The 22,628-nt window shown below is 40.3% G+C and overlaps 1 protein-coding gene across 2 annotated transcripts in view; it reads left to right on the top strand.

Moving 5' to 3' along the window:
- Nucleotides 1–2,503: 2,503 nt before the first annotated feature.
- TM9SF3 (transmembrane 9 superfamily member 3) overlaps nucleotides 2,504–22,628 on the top strand; it is a 62,205-nt gene continuing 42,080 nt past the window's right edge. For both annotated transcript variants that reach the window (XR_011252236.1, XM_069568183.1), the window contains exons 1-2: nucleotides 2,504–2,953; nucleotides 11,997–12,192. Coding sequence is in view for 1 of the 2 variants with exons in the window: in XM_069568183.1 (XP_069424284.1) it covers nucleotides 2,858–2,953; nucleotides 11,997–12,192 (292 nt within the window). In the remaining variant the exon portion in view is untranslated. The remainder of the gene's footprint in view (nucleotides 2,954–11,996; nucleotides 12,193–22,628) is intronic.

The following is a 22,628-nucleotide window of genomic DNA, read 5'->3' as shown; positions in this document are numbered from 1 at the left end:
GCCATTTTCTTCTCCAGGGGATCTTCCTGACCCAGAGATTGAACCTGAGTCTCCCGCATTATTGGGCAGATTTTTTACAGTCTGAGCAACCAGGGAAGCCCTGTGTTCTCCCCACCCGCAAGCAATTGCCAACCTAGTGCTCCTAACAGTACGGAGCAAATGCTTAGTGCCTCAAATCAGCGGAGGCTGGTGATGGATGTTAAGCAAGAAACTACTCATCCATCTTAATTCAGCACTTACACTGCTTATTCTTCAATTGCCCATCATCACTTGATTCAAGAGCTGTGATTATTCATTCACGGAGCATTCACTGAGCTTACACTATGAGCAAGTCGCAGTGCTAGGTGCTCTGAAGGATATGCAAAGATGGATAAGACGCCTCCTCTGACTTCTATTGCAATTACTGGTGTATGATTCATTCAGCAATTAATCACGTACTGCCTTTGTGATGCCTCTTAGACTATTTGGAAAGTGTTCTTTAAATCCTTCTATGCTATTTGACTTTTCACTTATGAATGTCTTCAGTAAATAGTTATTGAATGTCTATGATGTGACAAGCACTGTCCCAACAGCTGCCATCAAAAAGGGTCAAAAAGGTAGTGGCTGCCATCAAAAAGGGTCAGAATGCAGTACAGAAGAGGAAATGAGACTATGGTAATTATGACATAAATGCAGCTGGAATCCTGAAGAAGGGATACTTAACTTCCTGAGGGCATCATGCAAGGTTTCACTGAAGAGGTCATTCATTTAGGCCAGGAAAATGAGTAAACAAAGGTTGTCCATTCATTTCCATTCTAGGCAAAGGGAACATTGAAGAATCTAAAAAAGAGTGGATGAATGTGTATATACAACCGATTCACTTTGCTGTGCAGCAAAAACTAATATAACATGTAAATCAATTATACTCCAATAAAAATTAGAAAAACAAGAGCAAAGGTACAGAGGTATAAAAGAATCTGGTGTATTTGGGAAATATAGGGATGTAGCCTGAGCAGAGATCAGTGGGAGGTAAAGTTGAGGAGATAAATTGGGAACTGATTCTGCAGTTGCATGCTAATGCGATTATCCTTTAGGAAGGAATTTTTTTCTAATTACACATGTAGCACATACCCATTGTATAAAACACTCAAATATTGGCAGTCACGTACACTGTTAATGGTTTGAGTCATAATCTTTCAGATTATTTTCTGTGGTTAGACTAATATCATTCAAAATGGAATTACAGTCTATACTTATAAATTTTTTCACTTAAAATTGTCTCTTGGCTATCATTCCATGCCAGCATATACAAGTCTACTTCATTTCTTAAAATGATTGTATGGATGGCGGTCCATTAGTAGTAAGAAATACTGATTCTGGGGCTTTCTTGGTGGTTCAGTGGCTAAGACTCCACACTCCCAATGCAGGGGGCCCAGGTTTGATCCCTGGTGGGGGAACTAAATCCCACGTGCCACAACTAAGTGTTCATATGCAGCAAATAAAAAACCCAAGTGCCGCAATGAAGACCGAATACAGCCAAATAATAAATAAATACAGATAAATATTAAAAACAAAAGACTGATTCTGAAGCCAGATGCTTGGATCAAGTCCTTCAGTAACCACTTAACCTTTTTGTGCTTCTGTTACCATTTCTGTAGAATGAACATACAGTACCTGTTGCCTAAGGATTGAGTCAATACATGTGAAATGCTCTGAATAGTGCCTGGCAGATGAAAACATTAGCTGTGATTTCTTGATTTATGTAGACAATACACCAGGAGTATTTTAAGCAAGGCAGTGATATAGTCAGCTTTCTTCATAGAAGAATCACTCTGGTACCTGTTGGGGAGGATAAATAGGTAAGGAAACCGGTAATAAGAATTCTGTTAAGAGGTTGTTGCAATACATGGTGAGTGAGGTGTAGACGACTGGCTGTTACTAGGAGGGGAGAGAAAAATAAATTCTTTAGATAAGTACTTGTTGACTGCTGATGGCTGAGACAACTCGACTCCAGGGTCCAGATGTTTATATATTTGACAAATAACTTTTGAGTTTCCACAATGGGCCTGACACTGTTCTAGTACATGTCAGTGAACAGGATCTCTGCTTAGGAAAGAAGCTTAGATTCTAAGAGGTGTTTCTATCTGTGGACAGGAGATTCAACAAATAAACCAACAAGAATTTTAAAAAGATTTAATAGTAGAGGTTCAATAAATACTCAGGGATTTTATGACACTCATCCAACCCGGCACCAGTATAGCAACCTCCCTTAATGACGATTATGGAGCTGGTGATTCATTCTCGGCGGGAGCCGAACTCCGGTGAGGGTTATTTGGTCTGATCCTCGCAACCGAGATGGGGCAGCTCATACTATTACCCCGCTTCACAGCCGAGGAAAATGAGGCCAGGTACAGTTAAGCGTTTTGACCCAGGTCGCACAGCTCGAACGGAGGCGGCTTCGGCCCTGCGCTGAGGGCCAGGCAGCCGCGAGGGGCGCGAGGCCGGGGCCAGTACGCGTGCCGCCGACCTTGGGAGCCGGCGGGCGGCCCGGCCGGACCCTCGGGCGGCCCTCAGCGGCCACGGCCTCGCGCCTCCCGGGCGGGGCGGCCGGCGGCGGTTGCGGCCCCGCGTCGCGAGGCACTTCCGGCGTGTGCCGGGGTGGCCGGATGACGTGGCTGAGTCAGAGGAAGAGGCAGGGAGGCGCGGGGGGCGGGGGAGGCTCCGGAGCGGGCGGTGACGGCGGCGGCGCGGAGGAGCCAGCGGCTGGGCCCGGGCCCCGTGCGTCTGTCCGCGCCCCGTGGATGCGAATCGGCCGCGGCGGAGGCGGCGGCGGAGGAGGAGTCGGTGGGCCGGCGCCGGGCCGGTGGGAGCGCGGAGGATGAGGCCGCTGCCGGGCGCTCCCGGCGTGGCGGCGGCCGCCGCGCTGTTGCTGCTGCTGCTGCCCCGGGCCCGGGCGGACGAGCACGAGCACACGGTGAGAAGAAGCGCTCCCTGCCGGCGCGGCCGCCTCCGCCCGTTCCCCGCGGCCCGCCGCCTCGGCAGGCCCGGCGCGGCCTGGACGGCCCGGCTGCCGGGCCGAGCCCCGCGGCCGCCTTCCGGTTGGGCCTGGCGGAGCAGAACCCCGGGAGCGGGGAGGAGGCATTTCCGTGTGTTCCCGGGACAGGACTCCACTCTCGAGTGCCTGGGCCTCCTTTCCCCAACCCGGACCTAAATGGCGCCGAACCTCTGGGTCCAGGGGCCCCGGGAACCGAGAAAGAAGCGGAGTCTGAGGGTCGGGGCTCACTTGCCCGCGGCATTGGGGGCCGCAGGCAGCCAGTCTCAGGGCTGGTGTCCCCCAGGGAAGGGAGCTGCGGCCGTGCTACTGGGGGGGCTACGACACGGCGGAAGATGGATGCACACTCGTCATACACTAACCAGGAAATATCCACCACTTAATGGTGCTCACCGGCCTTTATTTCCCTCTCCTGCCCAAACCGGAATCTAACCCTGGCGTGGGGACAACCTTGATAAACTTGAGGTGAAGAGCACTTTACACGTGTACAGGCCCTCAGCCACCCGCATCCGCCTTAGAGGCCTTGTAACTTTCTCTTCACCTCTTCTGGCCCCGAGATGAGCCTCGCGTCCCAGTGGTCTCTAGGGCAGCTTCTCATTGTGCGGGGTCTTAAGTTGCCAAGCCTCTTGTCTTGCTGGGAACAGTCCGTTTTGCATTTAGCCTAAAATTGATGGACTGTTTGTTTAATTGGCATTTTCCACATCAAAGCTTGGATGTTAACGACTCCTCTTGTGACTTTCACTTAGGAATGTAATTCAGTGACTTTCTGAATGGTAGGTGTGAGCAGAGCAGTAAAGTCATGTAAATTAGAGGGTGAGTGTGAGTAGTCAGTGTTTTTAGACCTTAACCCGTTAATGATACGACTTTGCATGAGAGGTTGTGCAGTACTAAATCTGAAAGTCTTCAGTCATTTCTGACAAGTGAGGAAATGAAGCGGCCAGAGAAGTCTGTAGGTTATCTGGGCTCTTCGTTTAGTTAACACAAGTTCTAAACTTTGAGGTGCAGCAACTTCAGTCACAGCAACTTCTTATCTGTGTATTTTTTAAGTCCTGAGCCGGTGACGTTTTTGTACTGTATTTGTGACTTTTCGCCATAAGATAGTTTTATTCGCAGGTTAAATAGTTTAAAAACTTGTCTCAAAGAGTAAGAAGAGTTCATTTCCAATGGACATTTTTTTGGCCAATAAGTACTAATATTTTTCCAGTTTTTTTTTGAGCACTTTGGAAAAGTTACCATGTAAAACTCGGAATTGTCTCTTTAGTTCCACCGTACAGGCATATAAGCTTAAGAGTAGTTTACTTTTTTATAGTGAAAGTGAAAGTCGCTCAATCTTGTCCGACTCTCTGCAACCCCGTGGAAATTGTATGGTCCATGGAATTCTCCAGGACAGAATACTGAAGTGCGTAGCCTTTCCCTTCTTCAGGGGATCTTCCCAACCCAGGGATCGAACCCAGGTTTCCTGCATTGCAGGTGGATTCTTTACCAGCTGAGCCATAAAGGAAGCCCAAGAATACTGGAGTGGGTAGCCTATCCCTTCTCCAGGGGATCTTCCCAACCCAGAAATGGAGCTGGGGTCTCCTGCATTGCAGGCAGATTCTTTACCAACTGAGCCATCAAGGAAACTCCTTTTTATATTGTGTTTTATATAAACTACTGTAATCGGGAAAAGAACATATTAATTAAAATGTTACAAGTTGGATGCGAATAAAAATATTAGATTAATTTACAGATTTAAAATGTAAATGCCAATTTAACTGAAATTTTATGGCAGGAACGTTTAATATTTTAAAGCCAGAAATTGAATATAAAATACTTGATAAAAGGTTTTTGAGAGACTATGTCATGTTTGAGAAAATTATCGGACAAAAAAATTTTGACTTTTATTTCAGTCATGTTTACATTGAACTGCTCTCGCTTGTTAATACCTATTTTAAAAATTTAGGTATTTAAAAATTATAGGAAAAATAGCATGAAGATATATGTAAAAAAATTTATATATTTTTATATATTATATATATATTATATATTTATAATTATATATTTTTTGGCTATTAGCCAAGATATTTTACTTCTTAAAAGTTTCTTGAAAATATTTTTGAAAACTAGGCATTCACCTCAAACCGATAATAATACTGAAAAGGCTATGGTCAAGTGATTTTTTTTCCTACGAAGAAGGCAGAAGTAGCTAATGAAGACAGAATGATACTGAAGGGAGAGAAAAATTGTCAAGGGAAGGTTACTGAGTAAGTGTTTAATAAATACTTGTGAAATTGGATTGTTAACCAAAAAAGCACCTAAAAGTTAAAGTTTGCCCTTTAGATTAACTTTCTGTGAAGACAGTTTCCAGATAGAAATAATAGCTAAGCTTTTGTAGTAATATGTGGTAGGTACTGTCCTAAGTACTTAATATGTATTAACTTGTATTTTAAACACGGATTGATAATCTTGTGAAATAAATGGGATTATGTCCTCTGTATAGATGAGAAAATGGGACGGCAAAGTAGTTACTTGCTTGAGGCTGCACAGCTAGTACAGGTAGAGGTAGGATTTGAACTTAGGCAAACTGAATTAATAGTCTGCTACATGCTCATAGGATATGCTCTACAGCCTTTTATCCTTAAAAAATAGGGCAGTAAAATACTTGATATCAAATTGAGTAATTTTCTGTATTGATAATACTTTTAAGTGCTTAAAGGAAATGTTTGGGTAAGCCTGGTTTCATAGGGAATTGTTACTGAGGTTGTTTTAGTGAGGTTGGTTTAGTGTTAAAGAAATGAGCGTGTGACCCATGCAGCCACTTGGTGTGTGCAAGACATAAAGACTGCTTAGCTGAATGCTGCGCTGTCACCATTCTAAATTCTTAATGCTTGTTTAGAAAGGAGCCTTGCATATTTATTTTGTGCTTGGCGCCACAAATTATGTAACTGATGCTAAGAAGGAGCAACTACTTACTTAATGCAGTTCCTCAAAGCTCTTGATTTCTCTTACTTTACCTACTGGATTAGGATTCAGCTGACCATTTGAGTTGTGCGGTATTTTTTTATGTGCTTATTTGTCCAATGCTCTTAATATTCTCAGAAGAATAATGGGAAGGAAACATACTGCTGGCTTCTAGAATATATACACATGCAGAATATATAAAATGAGTTCCTTTCAGTTTTTAAATTACAGAACATACTCTTAAGTAAAAATTAAAGAACACTTTCATGAAAGACAGGTTCTTGATACATGATTGAAGAGTCATAAAAAGAACACTTAAGAGTGAAAGCTGTATAGGGTATGGCTCATGCTTATTTGGATTTCTGAAAGTTGGAGCACTTGGAAACAACTAGAGTTAGATTATCATGTCTCCTAAGATTCCAGAGGACTCGTTAGAAAGATTGCAAATAGAGAATAGAATTTTAGAACTGGAAAGAGTTAGGACCGTTGAATTCAAGACTCATTTTCCTAATGACCTGAAGAGGCCCAGTGGCTGGCCCAGGGCCACAGGAAGAGTCTGAGCTACATGATTTCTAGTCCTTGTATTTTTCCACCTGTCTTGTACATATAATTTCCATAGTTAGTTCAGTCACTCAGTTGTGTCCGACTCTGCGACCCCATGAATCGCAGCATACCAGGCCTCCCTGTCCATGGACCAACTCCCGGAGTTCACTCAGACTCACGTCCATTGAGTCAGTGATGCCATCCAGCCATTTCCATAGTAATACTATGTAAAAATATCAGCATCAAAAAATCAACAATCGATGGCACAGGAATCTTAAAAGCATTTTATCATTTACACTGAAGTCTTGACTTATTTTGGGCTGTGTTTCCTCAAGGTCACAAAATCAAAAAAATTTTTTCTGGGTCTGTTATATACCAGGCTCTGTGCTTGGCACAACAAGTGGTATTTAATCAGTGCTTGTTGAGTGACTTGAGTAATTGGGGAGCTGCCAGGGGTAAGAATATTTAAGGTTGCAGTTTGATAACCCTGTTGCTTAACGCAGACCATTGTTCATTTAAGATGTGTGGTCTTGGGGATGCCTGTTGTGTTTTAGGGGTCCTACTAGGTTACAATTCCATTTCTTTGTGGCCAATTTTACCTCGTATAGGTAATGTTGGAAGGACCCGCTCTGTGCTTAGGATAGCCTATTCTCAACATCTGCCATAAGCACTATTACACTACTGGGTTAAAAAAAAGATGTTTTGTTTGCTTAGACAAATGGCAGCCTTTAGTCTTTATCTCTGTTGGGAGTATGGAACTCTTAAAACATATGTGAAGATTTATAAAGAGGATAAACTGTTTACTACAAGTGAATTTGTGAGTGTTTTAATATAGATCTAGTTTTAGGAAGTGCCAGAATTCATTGTCCTATTTTCAGCTGTACTCTATGGTAGACTAAAAGTTTATTTAGGAATAGAGTTATTTTGAGAGAGAGCAGTTATCTCAAGAGGTTATCCAAAAATACACTAATAATTTGTTTGTATTCGCATTCTGATGTATGTGTTTTAAATAACTGAAAGGCATTGAAACTGATTTTTGAAACATTTCAGAACTGGATTTTGCTTTCTCAGATATGTGTTTTAAAGTAAGCATATTAAAAAATAAATAAATAAAGTAAGCATATATCTTTTCCCTCATCTCATAAAAGTAATGGCATTTGGGAACTTAGTCTGAGTCTTCAGTTCTTCGCCTGTCTACATAAATTCTGATTTATTCGGATTTTACATGAGATCGTCAGTAACATTATATCCTGAAGTGTTCTTCCTGAGAAAAGGTAATTCACCATGTCTATCAAGGAGGGAAACTTCTGTACCTGCACTTTCCCAGCACATAAACCGTATTTAAATGAGAGACCCAACATTGGTGACTTCTTGAGAACAAAGGTCATTACTTTTGCAATTAGAGCACAAGGAACTTCTTAGGAAGGTTTTTTTTTTTCCTGTTGGGCAAAATAAAGGCTCAAATGGAAAAGTTGTTCAGTGTTTAGCATTTCCTTAGGTGCTTTGTACAACTGTACTTTTCCCAAATTCCTTTATTTAGTTTTTGCTCTTCAGTTAATGAAGCTGATTAGGGATTAGCAAAAGGGTAGTCCTAAATTTATAAATGTGATGCAAATTAGAATGATCTTGGACAAATTAGGTAACATCTCTTTTTAGTTTTTTCGAATCTGTAAAACGGGGAAAGCATAGGAGCTGTCTTATAAAGCTTTGAGAGATTAAATGTTTATATATATAAAGACCTTAGAACTGTGCCCAGCTCATGGTATGTCCTTAATAAGAAGCCTCATGGAAGGAACCACCCCCATGTCCAGGGATCCTCTGATCCACTGCTATGCTTTACTTTTTCTCTCCCCTTCTTCTGATTAGACCCTGCAGGTAAGTTATTAAATTCCATCTTGCTCTTTGGCAACTCAGTTTTTCCGAGGAAAGTATTTATAAAGAGCTTGCTAAGGCATGGGATGTTTTGAAAGCGAATTAGACTAGCCTTTTGGCTGCACCACTGGTATCTCAGACCGTAAAGAATCTGCCTGTGATGCCAGAGACCCAGCTTTGATCCGTGGATCGGGAATATCCCCTGCAGGAGGGAATGGCAACTCACTCCAGTATTCTTGGCCTGGAGAATTAAATGGACAGAGGAGCCTGGCGGGCTACCGTCCATGGGGTTGCAAAGAGTTGGATGTGACGGAGCGACTCACACTTGTGACCTCCACAGGTGGAGGGGAGAGCCTTACCAGTCCTGTCTACCCACCGAGTTGGGGAGCCCAGGGACTTTTCCAGCAGCTTAGCAGAAGGAAAGGTTTTTCTCCTTAAAACGTTTCTTCCTTTTGGTATTTTCTTATTTCATTCAAGACCTTTTAAGACACATTTTTCTCTCTTGAAAAAGAACTCTCCCCTTGACCTTGTCTTGGAAATAGTTATTCTCAGTGATAATCAAAAACTATAATGAAAAGTAAACATTTTAAGTTCTTGAAATCTGTGGTCTGTATAAGGAGCAATGTAAAAGATTTTTAACCTTAATATGCATCCTAATCTGTGTATGTGTGTATGTGTGTCCATGTCTATATGTCATATATATATATATATATATATATATATATATGTATTTTTCCCTCTAATCACTGCTTCAGTCCTCTTTCCAGAAGGAACGCTAGGCTACAGAATTGTACACATTTTGTTATAGTACAATTTGCATCGTGTCATCAGAACTCTACTACCTCATTAAGGTTTCATGAATATTTAAAATGAGTGACTTCAGAATGTGTAGTTAACACACACTATGACACTGTGACCTTTAAATTATTTTAGTCTTATATTTCAATGTGTATGAAATAAATGAATGCTCTATTTTAACAAGTGTTAGTGTTCAAGTTTTTGTCTATTTTTAGAGGAATATGAGTATTAGGATTTATGGAGAAGGTGTTCTGTTTATTTTTACAAGTTGTTAAGGTTTATAAAATTTCTGCAGACTCTCAGCAGGATTAATGACAAGAATAGTGCCTCTCTTTCAGGGTTATAATCCTGAATGGACACATGTGATTACCTCTCCTTACTTCTTTCAAAGGATACTGTTGCATTCAGTGCACATACTTGAAGCTTCTAAGTTGCTAATGACCTTTCATTTCAGCCTTTCTTCGGTGTTTTTTCATATTTATTCAATATTTTTTGTGTACCTGATACTGTGCCAAAAGGTTTCTACTCTGTGAACAGGTTTCAATTCCATTATAATACCAGCTCTGTTCAGTGGATAGTGATTGGTTTAGAGAACTGTTCTGAGACTTGTTATGCTGTATCTATATCTGCAGAAAGGAATACCTTGATTAACTAGTGCAGTGAGACCTTGAACATTGGACAGAAGGGTGATATCATATGGATATTTTTCAAGCCCCTAAAGTAACAAGAGTAGTTATGAATGGGGATCTATGGGTACATTAAGACCTTTGATTGGTTTCTTCATACATAAAGATTATGTACAGTTTTTCTGGATTCACTTGAAACAGCTTGTGATTTTCCATGTTGTTATTCATCCCAATCCTTCTGTGCCAAAGCAAAAATAATCATTCTTTTACTGTTGTTACAATAACTGTTTTTACCTTAATTGTAACACTTCTTTCTTCACTGTTAATCATTTACTTTTCTGGCTCCACTTTGGACTGTGAACCAATCATAGGGCAAGATTTACCTTTATAGCCTTAACACCTAGTACTATGCTTGGCGTATGTATCATGCATTCAGAAAGTCAGGCAGCTTTTTATTTCCTTGATGAGGTGCCCCAATGATGTCTTAGGACAATGAGACATTATGTTTGAAGGTAATTAGATCTAAGTCCTACTTTGATGGTGGTATGAATCAAAAGAGGCAGATGCTTCATATAAGAATAGACAAGTCAATGGTTTTTGGAATGCGTAGGGTCTTGGGGATTGAGTCTCCATGTCTGAGAGGATAATACCATTAGAAAAAGTTTTGAGGGATTGCGTTTGGGTGGGATGAGTTTGTTTGGGAGATGTTGGACTTTGGTGGGAAATGTTTATTCATTTTTGATAGAAAAGTGAAGTGAAAGTTGCTCAGTTGTGTCCAACTCTGTGACCGCATGGACTGTAAGGTCCATGGAATTCTCCAGGCCAGAATACTGGAGTGGGTTGCCTTTCCCTTCTCCAGGGAATCTTCCCAACCCAGGGATCGAACCCAGGTCTTCTGTGTTGCGGGCAGATTCTTTATTAGCTGAGCCACAAGGGAAGCCCAAGAATATTGGAGCAGGTAGCCTATCCCTTCTCCAGGGGATCTTCCCGACCCAGGAATCGAACCGGGGTCTCCTGCATTGCAGGCGGATTCTTTACCAACTGAGCTATGAGGGAAGCCATCAGATGGAGGACTGGGAGTAATGTTTGGTATTTGGCCTGGTTGGACAGGTTTCTCTTTTATATGCTCCATAGCACCCTGCCTGATTATAATTGCTCATTCAGTGTTGATCTTTTTGTTTAGGCTCTAAGCTCTAGTAGGGCAGGAAATGTGTCTTGTTCAAAGCTGTCTCAGTTATGAATACAATTATTGGCACAAAGTAGGTACTCAGTAAATAATTGTTTGGTGATATAAGTTCTGCACTGTTAGTTAACAAGCTGCATCTTATGTTGTCTTTCATTTATATTGCTAATTAGGATTATTAGTTTTAAAATCACTCAGGTAACTACTCTTCATAGAATCATTGGAATTTTAAACTTGAGAAGATCTTAGAAATCTTTAGCAGTTTCCCCAGTCAGACCCTGGAAAGGTGAAGTCACTTACCCAAAGTCACTGGACCACAGCCCAAGTTAAGCTACATAAAGTATTCACCGATGGGTAAAGCCATAATTGTGTATTCAGAAACATTTGCACACAGTAGCTGTGTTTGAGGCTGATAAAGGGAAAGATAGAATGATGACTTGGGTGAGTTGTGGAGGTTTCATAGTATGGCTTTCTCTTCCTTTTTGGTCATTTCCTCCCTTTGACCAGTGATTGCGGGGGGGAAAAAGGTGAAATTTTATTTGTGCTTGCTGACAACATTAGATTTTTGGAGTTTCCAGTGATTAACAAAGGTCCTGGATAAACTACTGATTTTGTTTCCTCCTCCTTTGTCCACATTAGCATGGTGAATCATGTCGGTTCTAGGTTTATCATTATTTGATAGTGTAAATATTAAGTATAAACATATTCTTATAGGTTATTGGCATTTATTTAAACAGTATCTTCTATAAAACAAAGTCTGGAAAACATGAATCTGCCTGAGACCATAATCAGAATATATCATTTTAAAATTCACCAAATTTCATTTTTAATGTGTAGAAACTGATCATCATTTTGAAACAAGCTTCCAGCATTTTATTTTAAAGCTTCCAAAACTGAGATAGTACATTTTTGTTTAGAATAAATAGCAAAATATTCCCTTAATTTGAATTCGATTTTTTTTTTAACATATTCTTAACTTGCTTTTTTGGTTTGTTTGTTTCAGTATCAGGATAAAGAGGAAGTTGTCTTATGGATGAATACTGTTGGGCCCTACCATAATCGCCAAGAGACATATAAGTACTTTTCACTTCCATTCTGTGTGGGGTCAAAAAAAAGTATTAGTCATTACCATGAAACTCTGGGAGAAGCACTTCAAGGAGTTGAATTGGAATTTAGTGGTCTGGATATTAAATTCAAAGGTACGTAAACCTTAATAGTCCTCGTGATAAAAGTTAGATTGTAGACGAGGGTTTCTCAACTTTGGCACTATTGGCGTTGGGTCCAGATGATTCGTTGTGGGGGTGTGGGGGTGGGTTGTCTTGTACATGGTGGGACGCTTAGCAGAGTTCCTGGCCTCTACCCACTAGATGCCAGTAGCACTTCCCAATTGTGACAATCAAAAACATTTTTAAACTTCAGTAATCACCCTCGTTTGAGATCCACTGCTCCAGACTCTAAAAGATGTTTTTATCTTTAAGTTATGTGTATTATATTTAGAAAAGTATATTAGTAACTAACAAAGATTTGTTTTGAATATTTATAAAATATTCATGGATCTTGTTAATAAAATTACATTTCCTTGGCACATTTATTTCTGAAAGGTGTTTTCTAGTAAATTCTTTAGTGATTGGACATAATGTGTTTGGAGAAAGCCTTCATAGATTCCTAATGGAGTCCAGAGGTACAGAGATGTAATGGGCTGTATGGATACTTAAAAATTATGTGTAAAGTCTCAAATTCAAATTTGTACTATTGGCTCAATGTATTTATCAGTGTTGTATTGCTTTATCCTCTCAATACCTGTTTAGTGTGGTTTAAAATTTTAAGTCAAGGACTTGTTAAAATTAGGGGGAAAAATCCCCTGTAGCTATTTATTATTTGTTTGATCAGTGCCCAAGAGTGTGTTTATACTTCTTATTTTTCTCTGTGAAGTTTGTCCCAACAGGTATTTCCTGCATGGACATTTTTACCTGGTGGACATTTTTACCTGGGACATTTTTATCTTTGATTAGGTGTCTTGATGTCTGAATAGAGCATGGATCTTATAATCAGAAGCTTTGAATTTTAATCCTGTTTCTTTTACTGTATTGATTTTAGTAAAGTTGTTTACTCCAGTTTTAACTTTATTGTCTACATGTATGAAATGAATAGTAATGGCCCTCTGATATTTTTAGCCTTTTGGGAAGAGAGTGTGAAGTGAGATATTTTAAAGATAATATTTTGAATGTAATGTTTAATTTTGATTTGTTAAATTCTGTTGTTTTTAGGATGTTTTTCCTTATTGTTGAAAATAGGTATACACATTTACGTTTTTTTTCTATAGTATTCCTTGGGGTTTAATTATAAAATTAAGTTATAAATTTAAACCACAATGGTATGGCCTCTAACTTTATGAATTATTATAAACATGCCCTGAGGCTTGTTTTAATTTAATGAGGTAATTTATTTAATCAGAAATAAGGAGGAAACTTAGAATATGTAGTCTTTGAGAGCCTCAATACTGCATTTATTCACATACTCTCTCCTCTCCCATATTTGATACTCATGTCTAATTTATTAAGAAGGAACCAGAGAAAGAAGAGGCAAAAACCCTGAGTCCTTTGTTGCTACTATGAACAGATTTCATCTCTTTTTGAAATCTTCACTTTTACTTACTAAAGAAGAGTTACTCTTTCAGCTGTCTTAATCTTATTTTACTAGTTTCTTGAGGCTGAGATGGAAAGATGACTTAGATAGAAGGGGATGGTTTTCATGGGCGGTAGAAGCGGAATTTATTTTCCTTTCAGACGAAACACTTTTTGATGAAAAGAATCAGAACTGGCTGATGTTACTCCCTAAGAGTCAGCAGTTCCTTGGAGTTCTGTTAACCCTGCACTGCAGCATGGATATGCCACTAAAGGAGCTGCCATGTTACATGGTCCAGACGCAATAGAAAATGCTAATTAGACTTCTCTTTCAGTTGTAGATCCTTGTTCTGCCTGTTCAGAGGTAAAGTTGATCATGCTTTGAAAAGTGTTTTGTGGGGTTTCTTGGTTGTTCTTGTATCATAGAATTTTAAAGGTGGAATGGACCTTACAGATTGTGACATCTGATTTCCTCTTAGGGAGGCCCAGAGATGAAACGATTTACCTAAGGCATACGGCAGCATGCTAATGCTTGTTGAAACTTGAGCCCTCTGTCCCTGTGTGAACTGTAGAAGTATTTATATTGTTAATCTTTCATCCCTTAAGTATTTGATTTTTAAAGGTTCTTCTGAAGGCATCCTCAAGTAAGACAACACAATTTTGGAAATACTGTGACACTAGGAAAAACTGTCTAGACACAGATACAGATACACACTTAGGTGTGCATTCACACAAATGTAAGTTGTTGTTTTTTTAAACTAGTAGATTCTGTCAGGCTAAATGGATTGGTGGTGTTTTGTAAAATGAAGGTCACTAAATAGATGATTTTAGGAAACTGACGGTGGTGCAGTGGTAAAGAACCTGCCTGCTAGTGTAGGGAGACAGAAGAGACTCGGGTTTGATCCCTGGGTCTGAAGATGCCCTGGAGTAGGAAATGGCAACTCTCTCCCGTCTTCTTGCCTGGACGGAGGAGCCTGGAAGGGTTGGAGGAGCCTGGAGTCCATGGGGTTGCCAAGAGTCAGACATGACTAAGCATTCATAGAGGAGAAGATGGTAGTTTTGAGTCTAATGTAGGATACCCCTCTTTCAAGATTTTATGTAAAACTTAGTTTTTTCTTTCCTTAATAGTTTTTATGCTACCACTTAACAAAATGCTGCATTGAGAACATTTAGAGAAAGTTAGAAAGAAAAGGGCATACTCAAATTGGGTATCTTTGAGTGAGACTTGAAATCATCACCCCATAATTTTCAAGGGTACCTCTCTCTTAGAGTCTTGCTTTTATGGAGTGGAAAGAACATGTTTTTTAGAGTCAGAGAGACTTGATGCATCTCAGCTCTGCCTCTGCCTATCTGTATGGTTCTGGACAAATTATTCAGCCTCTTTAATCTTACTTTCCTCATCTTTGAAATGAGGGAAATATTCACTTGATAGAATCATCAGATTTAAATGAGATAATGCATATACATCATTTATCAAAGTTCCTAAAAGTTTACATTCAGGAAAAGGTCATTGTTTTGAATACTAATAGCACATAGTGTGTGTCTGTACTTCAAACTTGATTTTGTATTAGCAATTACAAAATGTTAATTGACTAAATTATAAAATTCAATTATAAAACAATAATTGAATTTATTGACTATAGCATAGGATTTGACTTATCCTCAAGCTGCAGGGTGGTTTAGTTACTTCCCCAGGGGCAAGGACAATTTAATTCTTGTTCACTGTTGCATCCTTAGCTGTTAAGTTATTGGAGAAGGAAGTGGCAACCCACTCCAGGACTCTTGCCTGGAAAATGCTATGGACGGAGGAGCCTGGTGCAGGCTACTGTCCATGGGTTCGCAGAGTCGGACACGACTGAGCGAGTGAGCTCTAATAAATTGTCTGGCACCTGGTTTGTGCCTACCTGTTCTTTATGATAACTGGTTCATTATGATCATTAGATATGGAATAGTTACTTTTGTTTGTTTGTTTAACTTTAAAGTTTTTATTTTCTATTGGGGTATAACCAATTAACAATGTTGTGGTAGTTTCAGGTGAACAGCAAAGGGACTCAGCCATACATATACATGTATCTCTTCTCTCCCAAACACCCCTCCCATCGAGGCTGGCACGTAACATTGAGCAAGAGTTCCATGTGCTATATAATGGGTCTTTATTAGTCATCCATTTTAAATATAGCTGTGTGTACATGACCTTCCCAAAGTCCTTAACTGTCTCTCCCCGCTGGCAACTGTAAGTTTGTTTTTGAGCCTGTGAGTCTCTGTCTGTTTAGTAGGTAAGTTCATTTGTGACATTTCTGTTTAGATTCCACATACGAGGGATGTCATTTGATATTTCTTTGTCTGTCTGGCTTACTTCACTCAGTAAGATACAAGATGGACTCTCTAGGTCCATCCACGTTGCTGCAAATGGCGTTATTCCATTCTTCTTAAAGGCTGAGTGATATCCCATTGTAGATATGTCCCACGTCTTCTTGGTCCATTCCCCGGTCAGTAGACATTCTGGTCGCTTCCATGGCTTGGCTGTTGTAAGCAGTGCTGTGATGAACACTGGGGTGCATATATCCTTTCGGACCATGTTTTTCTATGGTTATATGCCCAGGAGTGGGATTGCAGGGTCATGTGGTAGCTCTATTTTTAGATTTTTAAGGAACTTTCATACTACTCTCCATAGTAGCTCTACTAACTTACATCCCCACCAACAGTGCAGGAGAATTCCCTTCTCTCTACATCGTCTCCAGCATTTGTTGTTTGTGGATTTTTTGGTGATAGCCATTCTGAGTGGTGTGAGCTGATATCTCATTGTAGTTTTGATTTGCATTTCTCTAATAACTAGCAGTGCTGAACTAGAATAATAATTCTTAAGCAGGGGAGGTAACCAACCACTCCATTCCCTCTCTTACAAGAATCCTTGTGGTATAATGAACAATTAATATAAATCTAATTGTTGAAAAGTTGATGGTTCCTTCCTCCTGTTTATTTTATTGATCTTCCCTTGAATTTTCTCTTCTTTAATATTCCAAGTTAACAGAGGGGTTAACTTATCTTACTGGTATTTCTTCTACTTCTCTAGAGTGAAATGGTGAGTACTGCAGATATGGAGATATACCAGGGACTCTTTAAGACTCTTGTATATTTCTAATTCAGTGATTCTCAATCTTGTCTGTTTTCATCCTTGAAATAAGCTTATAGAGGTGTATTATACCTATTTTTCAGACGAGGAAGTTGGGTCCCAGAGATGAAGTAAACTTGTTTAAGGATTCACAGGTGAAGAGTAGGAAAGTGAGAATGAGAACTAAGCAGCCCAGCGTTAGAGTTGAGCTCTGTTCAGCCCTGTCTGTCTGTCCTCTGCCTTTCCACGTCGGTGGTGCCCCCAAGTCCTGAGAGTGCCTCCTGTGTCCTATGGCAGCAGGCCTATCGTCCCTTCGGTTACAGTTTCCTCGGCCTTATTAGTCATTGCCATCTTCCATTTGTTTTCCATTTCCTCAGCATTTATTGAAATCTTTTCTCACTGTCTTCCTTTCTGTCCTTGTGCACCTACATTCTTTTTATTCCTTTATTGACATTTTAATGGAGTTTCCGAAGGTAAAAGACACTTGTGGTTAATCTGCCTTGTTTAATTGGAAGTCTGGGAACTCGATGCAATATTTTGTCCTATTGGTTTCAACTGAAGTGTTTTAGCTCAACCAGGCAATTTGAATCTTATATTGAATCTTGACTAGATATTTTGAATTCATGGTATTAGCAATTTTTTAAACTTTACACTAACTGAAAATTTGATAAGCGCTGTCTTTCTATGAGTTCTTATTCAAACCATTACTAACATTGTTTTCTTCAGATTGAAATCTGTCTTTTTTGTTTTTAAAACAATGTGTGTGTGTATGTATATATATATATATATATTAAATTTTAACAGTGATATAGGATCAACGTACAAAATTTAGCAACTACAGAGAAGTGTAAAGAGTATAAAAATCACCTGGATATGAATACTAGTAATAGTTTCTTTTTTCCTCAGCATCTTTACAATCATTTGCATTATTTAAGATTTTGAATATTGGGTTCATGTTATAGTATGATTTTTAAAATGTATTTAATGAGCACTTACATAATGTTTATTATGTGCCAGATACTGTTCTGAGCACGTGGTCATTTAATGTTATGTGTTAATTCGTTTTTAATCTTCTTTTCTTAACATCTTCTGAGCTTGTTAACCTTAGATTGTTAATTACTGTTTAAAATGTGTTTATTTAGTTTTCTGTAAGTGGATATTATAATTTCCCCCCATTTCCCAGTGGCAGTTTCCTCATTATTTTCTTTCCTTCCTTCCCCCCACTTTTTTTTTCTGTTAGAAATAATGATACATTTGTCTATACTAGCACATAGGTACTTTATTTCATCTCTGTCTCTTTCATTAGGTTAAATTCTTAGAAGTAGAATTACTGAATCCAAAGGTATACATGGCAGTTGTTTTTACATGTTGCCAGATAGCCACCTAGAAAAAAATTATACAGTTTATCCTGCCAGTCAGTTGGGTCAGTTAATATTGTTTATGTATGGTTATTAATTAACAGTGAAAATGCCAGTTTTTCAGTCCTTTTTTAAAAGGTTCATTCATCAGTTTCGGAGTGCTTAGTGTATTCCAGAGCCCTATGGTAGGCTCTGGGTATACAAAGTTGAGTAACAAGCTCTGGCTTCAGGGGTCCGTAGACCCTCTGGAATTGTACTCTTAATTTTGAGTGAATATGCATTTTCTGGGGATAAGGTAGATATCACTTTCATTGGATTTTCAGAGAGGTACTTATAGTCACTATCTGTGACTATATGGGCACTTGTTGTCCTTAAAACAGCTCTGGGACAGAGAGAGCATAGATGTTATCTCTATTACAGTTGAGAGACCTGAGGGTCACAGAGGTTAAGTGAATTGCTTTTATTCACAAAGGTAGTAAGTAATGATACCCAGACTAAAATCCAGGTTTCTGCCCATTTCTCTATCGTTTGTCTAGAGTGACTTCATGAGAAATTTTGCTGAGCGCTACTGAATTTGAGATAGAATATTTTTGATTTTCCAATTTAGTAATGCTGTCAAAAGAAAAAGTAAACAAAGGAAGGCGTGGTGTGTTCTTAGAGAGCTCATGAATGATTATCACACTCTTTTCCCAGTGCTTCCACTGTCTATTCGGTTATTAGTCTGGAGTGTTGTTCAGAATTGATTTGCTGAGAAGTGATTGAGAATGACAGATTTCCTGGCATGTAGTTTCCAGAATCTACCCTTGCTTTCTGTTTGGAAGATCAGTGTTAGATTTGCTACTTTATAACTTTGGTTTTCTTCTTTTTCCCCCATAAAAAAAAATTTGCATTGGTAAGATCCTGAATCCTCTTCAGGATTCATAGGTGTGTATCCCATGTGAAAAGAGTATGTTGTTGTTGTTGTTTAGTTGCTAAGTTGTGTGCAACTCTTCTGCGACCCCATGGACTGTAGGCCACCAGGCTCTCTGTCCATGGAATTTCTCAGGCAAGCATACTGGAGCAGGTGAGAAAGGTATATCCTATTGTAATTTTAAAGTTGTGATTTGTGGTGATGGATTTCTCAGATTGTGTTCAGTCATGTAGAGTGCTGAGTGGTGATCTAGTACATTCAGAGATGTTACATTCCTTGTCTTCAAAGTGGCTTCCTCCAGAGGGAAGTGCTTGTTTCCATTGAGCGACCAAGCTCTTCAGTTATTGGTGATGTTTGTATTTGCTTACATGCCTGCAAGAGGAATTTCATTTGAATATGACGAACCTAGGTCCTTATTATAGCCTGCCATAATGATGTTTTCTCTTTTCTCAGTATTTGTTTTCTAGACTTTACATCACTGAAAGATACTCTTCAAGACTTCTTTATCAATCCTTCTGAGATACTCAGCTGAAAAATTTCATTTGTTTGTATTGGTATTCTTTCCTTACACCCACACACATCCACACCCCCTCCCCCGCCCCCATTCACAGGCAGATGCAGGTATGTGTGCATACTTAGTAATTTCCTTTGTCAAATAAATGGAAAATCATGCTCTTAAAATTTGTTAAAATGTTTTGTTTATTTGTTCAGTGCTTGCTCTGTGCAGGATACTGAAACAGGCAGAGCTGGAGCTGAAAAAGGTTATGATCAGTTACAGACATTGCTCTCAAGACCTGATGGTCTTTTTGAGGAGCTGAGGTACTGGTGTGAGATTCTAGGTGGTGCAGGCCTAGGTGCTGTAGGAGGTATGGAAAGAAAGCCATGGGGCTTCAGCGAAGGGGCAGGCTATGTGGTTTGAGCAGTGAAAGGGTTGGGGAATCAGATTACTCTGCGGGGGACAGGGTTAAGGAATGGGAAAGATTTTAGGATAGACACACGAGGTGGGGTTTACTGTACAAACCAAAGTCCAGAGACCCCGGGAGCACAAGGTGTGTGGGAACTGCAGGTGGTTGACTTTGGCTAGAGTATAGGGAGAGAGGAGGGTAGATGGTTGGGAAAGAGTGGGTTAAGCTAAAGTTCAGACTGTGAGGAATCTTTTCAAAGCTTTGTATGGGTAAATGTCATATTGTATACCTCATAACTTCATTGGAGAAACTACTGCATTGTTATTGACAGTTATCAGTGAATGTCTGATTTAACACACGGAATTTGATGGCCTTGCAGAGGTAGCTGTGAGTTCCCCCACGGCCATTGGGGCCATTTGTTGCTGCTCAACCTGGACCTTCCTGTGGTTCTTGCTCTCCCCTCTGTAGCTCCAGTTGCCTGCTGCCCTTGGTGCATTAACACAATCTGGAAATCCCATTTGGAGCCCTCTTGCTGGTAGTCCTCTTAGCTCCTTTTGTAGTAATCTCTCTCTTAATTCTCCCTTCCTTTTCCTCTGTTCAGTCTCAGTTTCTGCCATTATGAAAACTCTAAACTTTTTGCTGCCTTGAAAGGGCCTGGGTGGAAAGAAAACATATATAAGGGGCCATAGTTGTTGGATTGTTGTTCTTGTTCAGTCACCCAGGCATGTCTGACTCTTTACGATCCCATGAACTGGAGCACGCCAGGCCTCCCTGTCCCCCACCATCCCCCAGAGTTTGCCCAAGGTCGTGTCTGTTGCTTCAGTGATGAGGTCCAGTCATCTGATCTTCTGACGGCCTCTTCTCCTTTTGCCCTCAATCTTTCCCAGCATCAGGGCCTTTTCCAGTGAGTCAGCTGTTCACTTCAGGTAACCAAAATACTGGAGCTTCAGTTTCAGCATCAGTCCTTCCAGTGAGTATTCAGGGTTGATTTCCCTTAAGATTGACTGGTTGGATCTCCTTGCTGTCCAAGGGACTCTCAGGAGTCTTCTTCAGCACCACAGTTCAGAAGCATCAATTCTTCGGTGCTCCACCTTCTTTATGGTCCAGCTCTCACAACCCTACATGACCACTGGGAAGACCATAGCCTTGACTATACAGACCTTTGCTGGCAGAGTAATGTCTTAGCTTTTTAACACACTGTCTAGGTTTATCATAGCTTTCCTGCCAAGAAGCAAGTATCCTCTGATTTCATGGCTGCTGTCACCATCCGCAGTGACTTTAGAGCCTAAGAAGAGGAAATCTCACTGCTTCCACCTTTTCCCCTTCTATTTGCCATGAAATAATGGGGCTGGATGCCATGATCTTAGTTTTTTCAGTATTCAGTCTTAAGCCAGTTCTTTCACTCTCCTCCTTCACCCTCATCAAGAGGCTCTTTAGTTCCTCTTCGCTGTCTGCCATTAGAGTGGTATCATCTGCATATCTGAAGTTATTGAGGGTTGTTCTCCCACCTCTCGATTCCAGCCTGTAACTCATCCAGCCTGGCATTTCTCATGATGTGCTCAGCATATAGATTAAACAAACAGGGAGATAGCAGACAGCCCTGTCTACTCCTTTCTCAATCCTGAACCAGTCAGTTGTTCCATACTGGGGTCTAACTGTTCCTTCTTGATCCACATACAGGTTTCTCAGGAAACAGGTAAGAAGATCTAGTATTCCCATCTCTTTAAGAGCTTTCCACAGTTTATTGTGATCCACACAGTCAAAGGCTTTGGTATAGTCGATAAAACAGAGGTAGTTGCTTTTCTGGAATTACCCAGCTTTCTCTATAATCCAGCAAATGTTGGCAGTTTGATCTCCGGTTCCTCTTCCTTTTCTAAACCCAGCTTGGACATTTGGAAGTTCTTGGTTTGCATAACGCTTTAGCGTAGCATGCAAGATTTTAAGCATGACCTTACTAGCATGAGGGGCTTCCCTGGTGGCTCAGACAGTAAAGAATCTGCCTATGATGTGGAAGACCCAGGTTCAGTCTCTGGGTTGGGAAGATCCCCTGGAGAAGGGAATGGCAACCCACTCCAGTGTTCTTACCTGGAGAATTCCATTGACAGAGGAGCCTGGTGGGCCAGAGTCCATGGGGTCCCAAAGACTTGGACACGACTGAGCAACTCCCTTTCCTGGCGTGGGAGATGAGTGCAACTGTCTGATGGTTAGCACATTCTTTAGTACTACTCTTCTTGGGAATCGGGATGAGGAATGACCCTTTCCAGTCCCATGGCCACTGCTGGGTCTTCCAGATTTGCTGGCATATTGAATGCAGCACCTTGATGGCGTCATCCTTTAGGGTTTTGAATAGTTCTACTGAAATTTGTCGCGTCCACTAGCTTTATTACCTAATTATTATTTATATTTATTATTCTTACCTAAGGTTTATTCCTAAGGCCCACTTGACTTTGCTCTCCAGGATTTCTGGCTCTGGCTCTGGCTTTCTACCACACAACTGTAGTAATCCAGTTCATTTGGATCCTTCTTGTACAGTTCTGTGCATTATTTCCATCTTTCTTGATCTCTTCAGCGTCTACTAGGTCTCTACCATTCCTGCCGTTTATCGTACCCTTCTTTGGACAAAATGTTTCCTTGATATCTCCAGTTTTCTGAAGAGATCTCTAGTCTTTCCCCTTCTGTTGTTTTCTTCTAGTTTTATACACTGTTCATGGAAGAAGGCCTCTTTG

This window comes from Ovis canadensis, chromosome 22 (assembly GCF_042477335.2).
Source record: "Ovis canadensis isolate MfBH-ARS-UI-01 breed Bighorn chromosome 22, ARS-UI_OviCan_v2, whole genome shotgun sequence".
Classification (NCBI taxonomy): Eukaryota; Metazoa; Chordata; class Mammalia; order Artiodactyla; family Bovidae; genus Ovis; species Ovis canadensis.
Note: the sequence above shows the minus strand (reverse complement) of the source record. Positions and strands in the feature narration are given on the sequence as shown.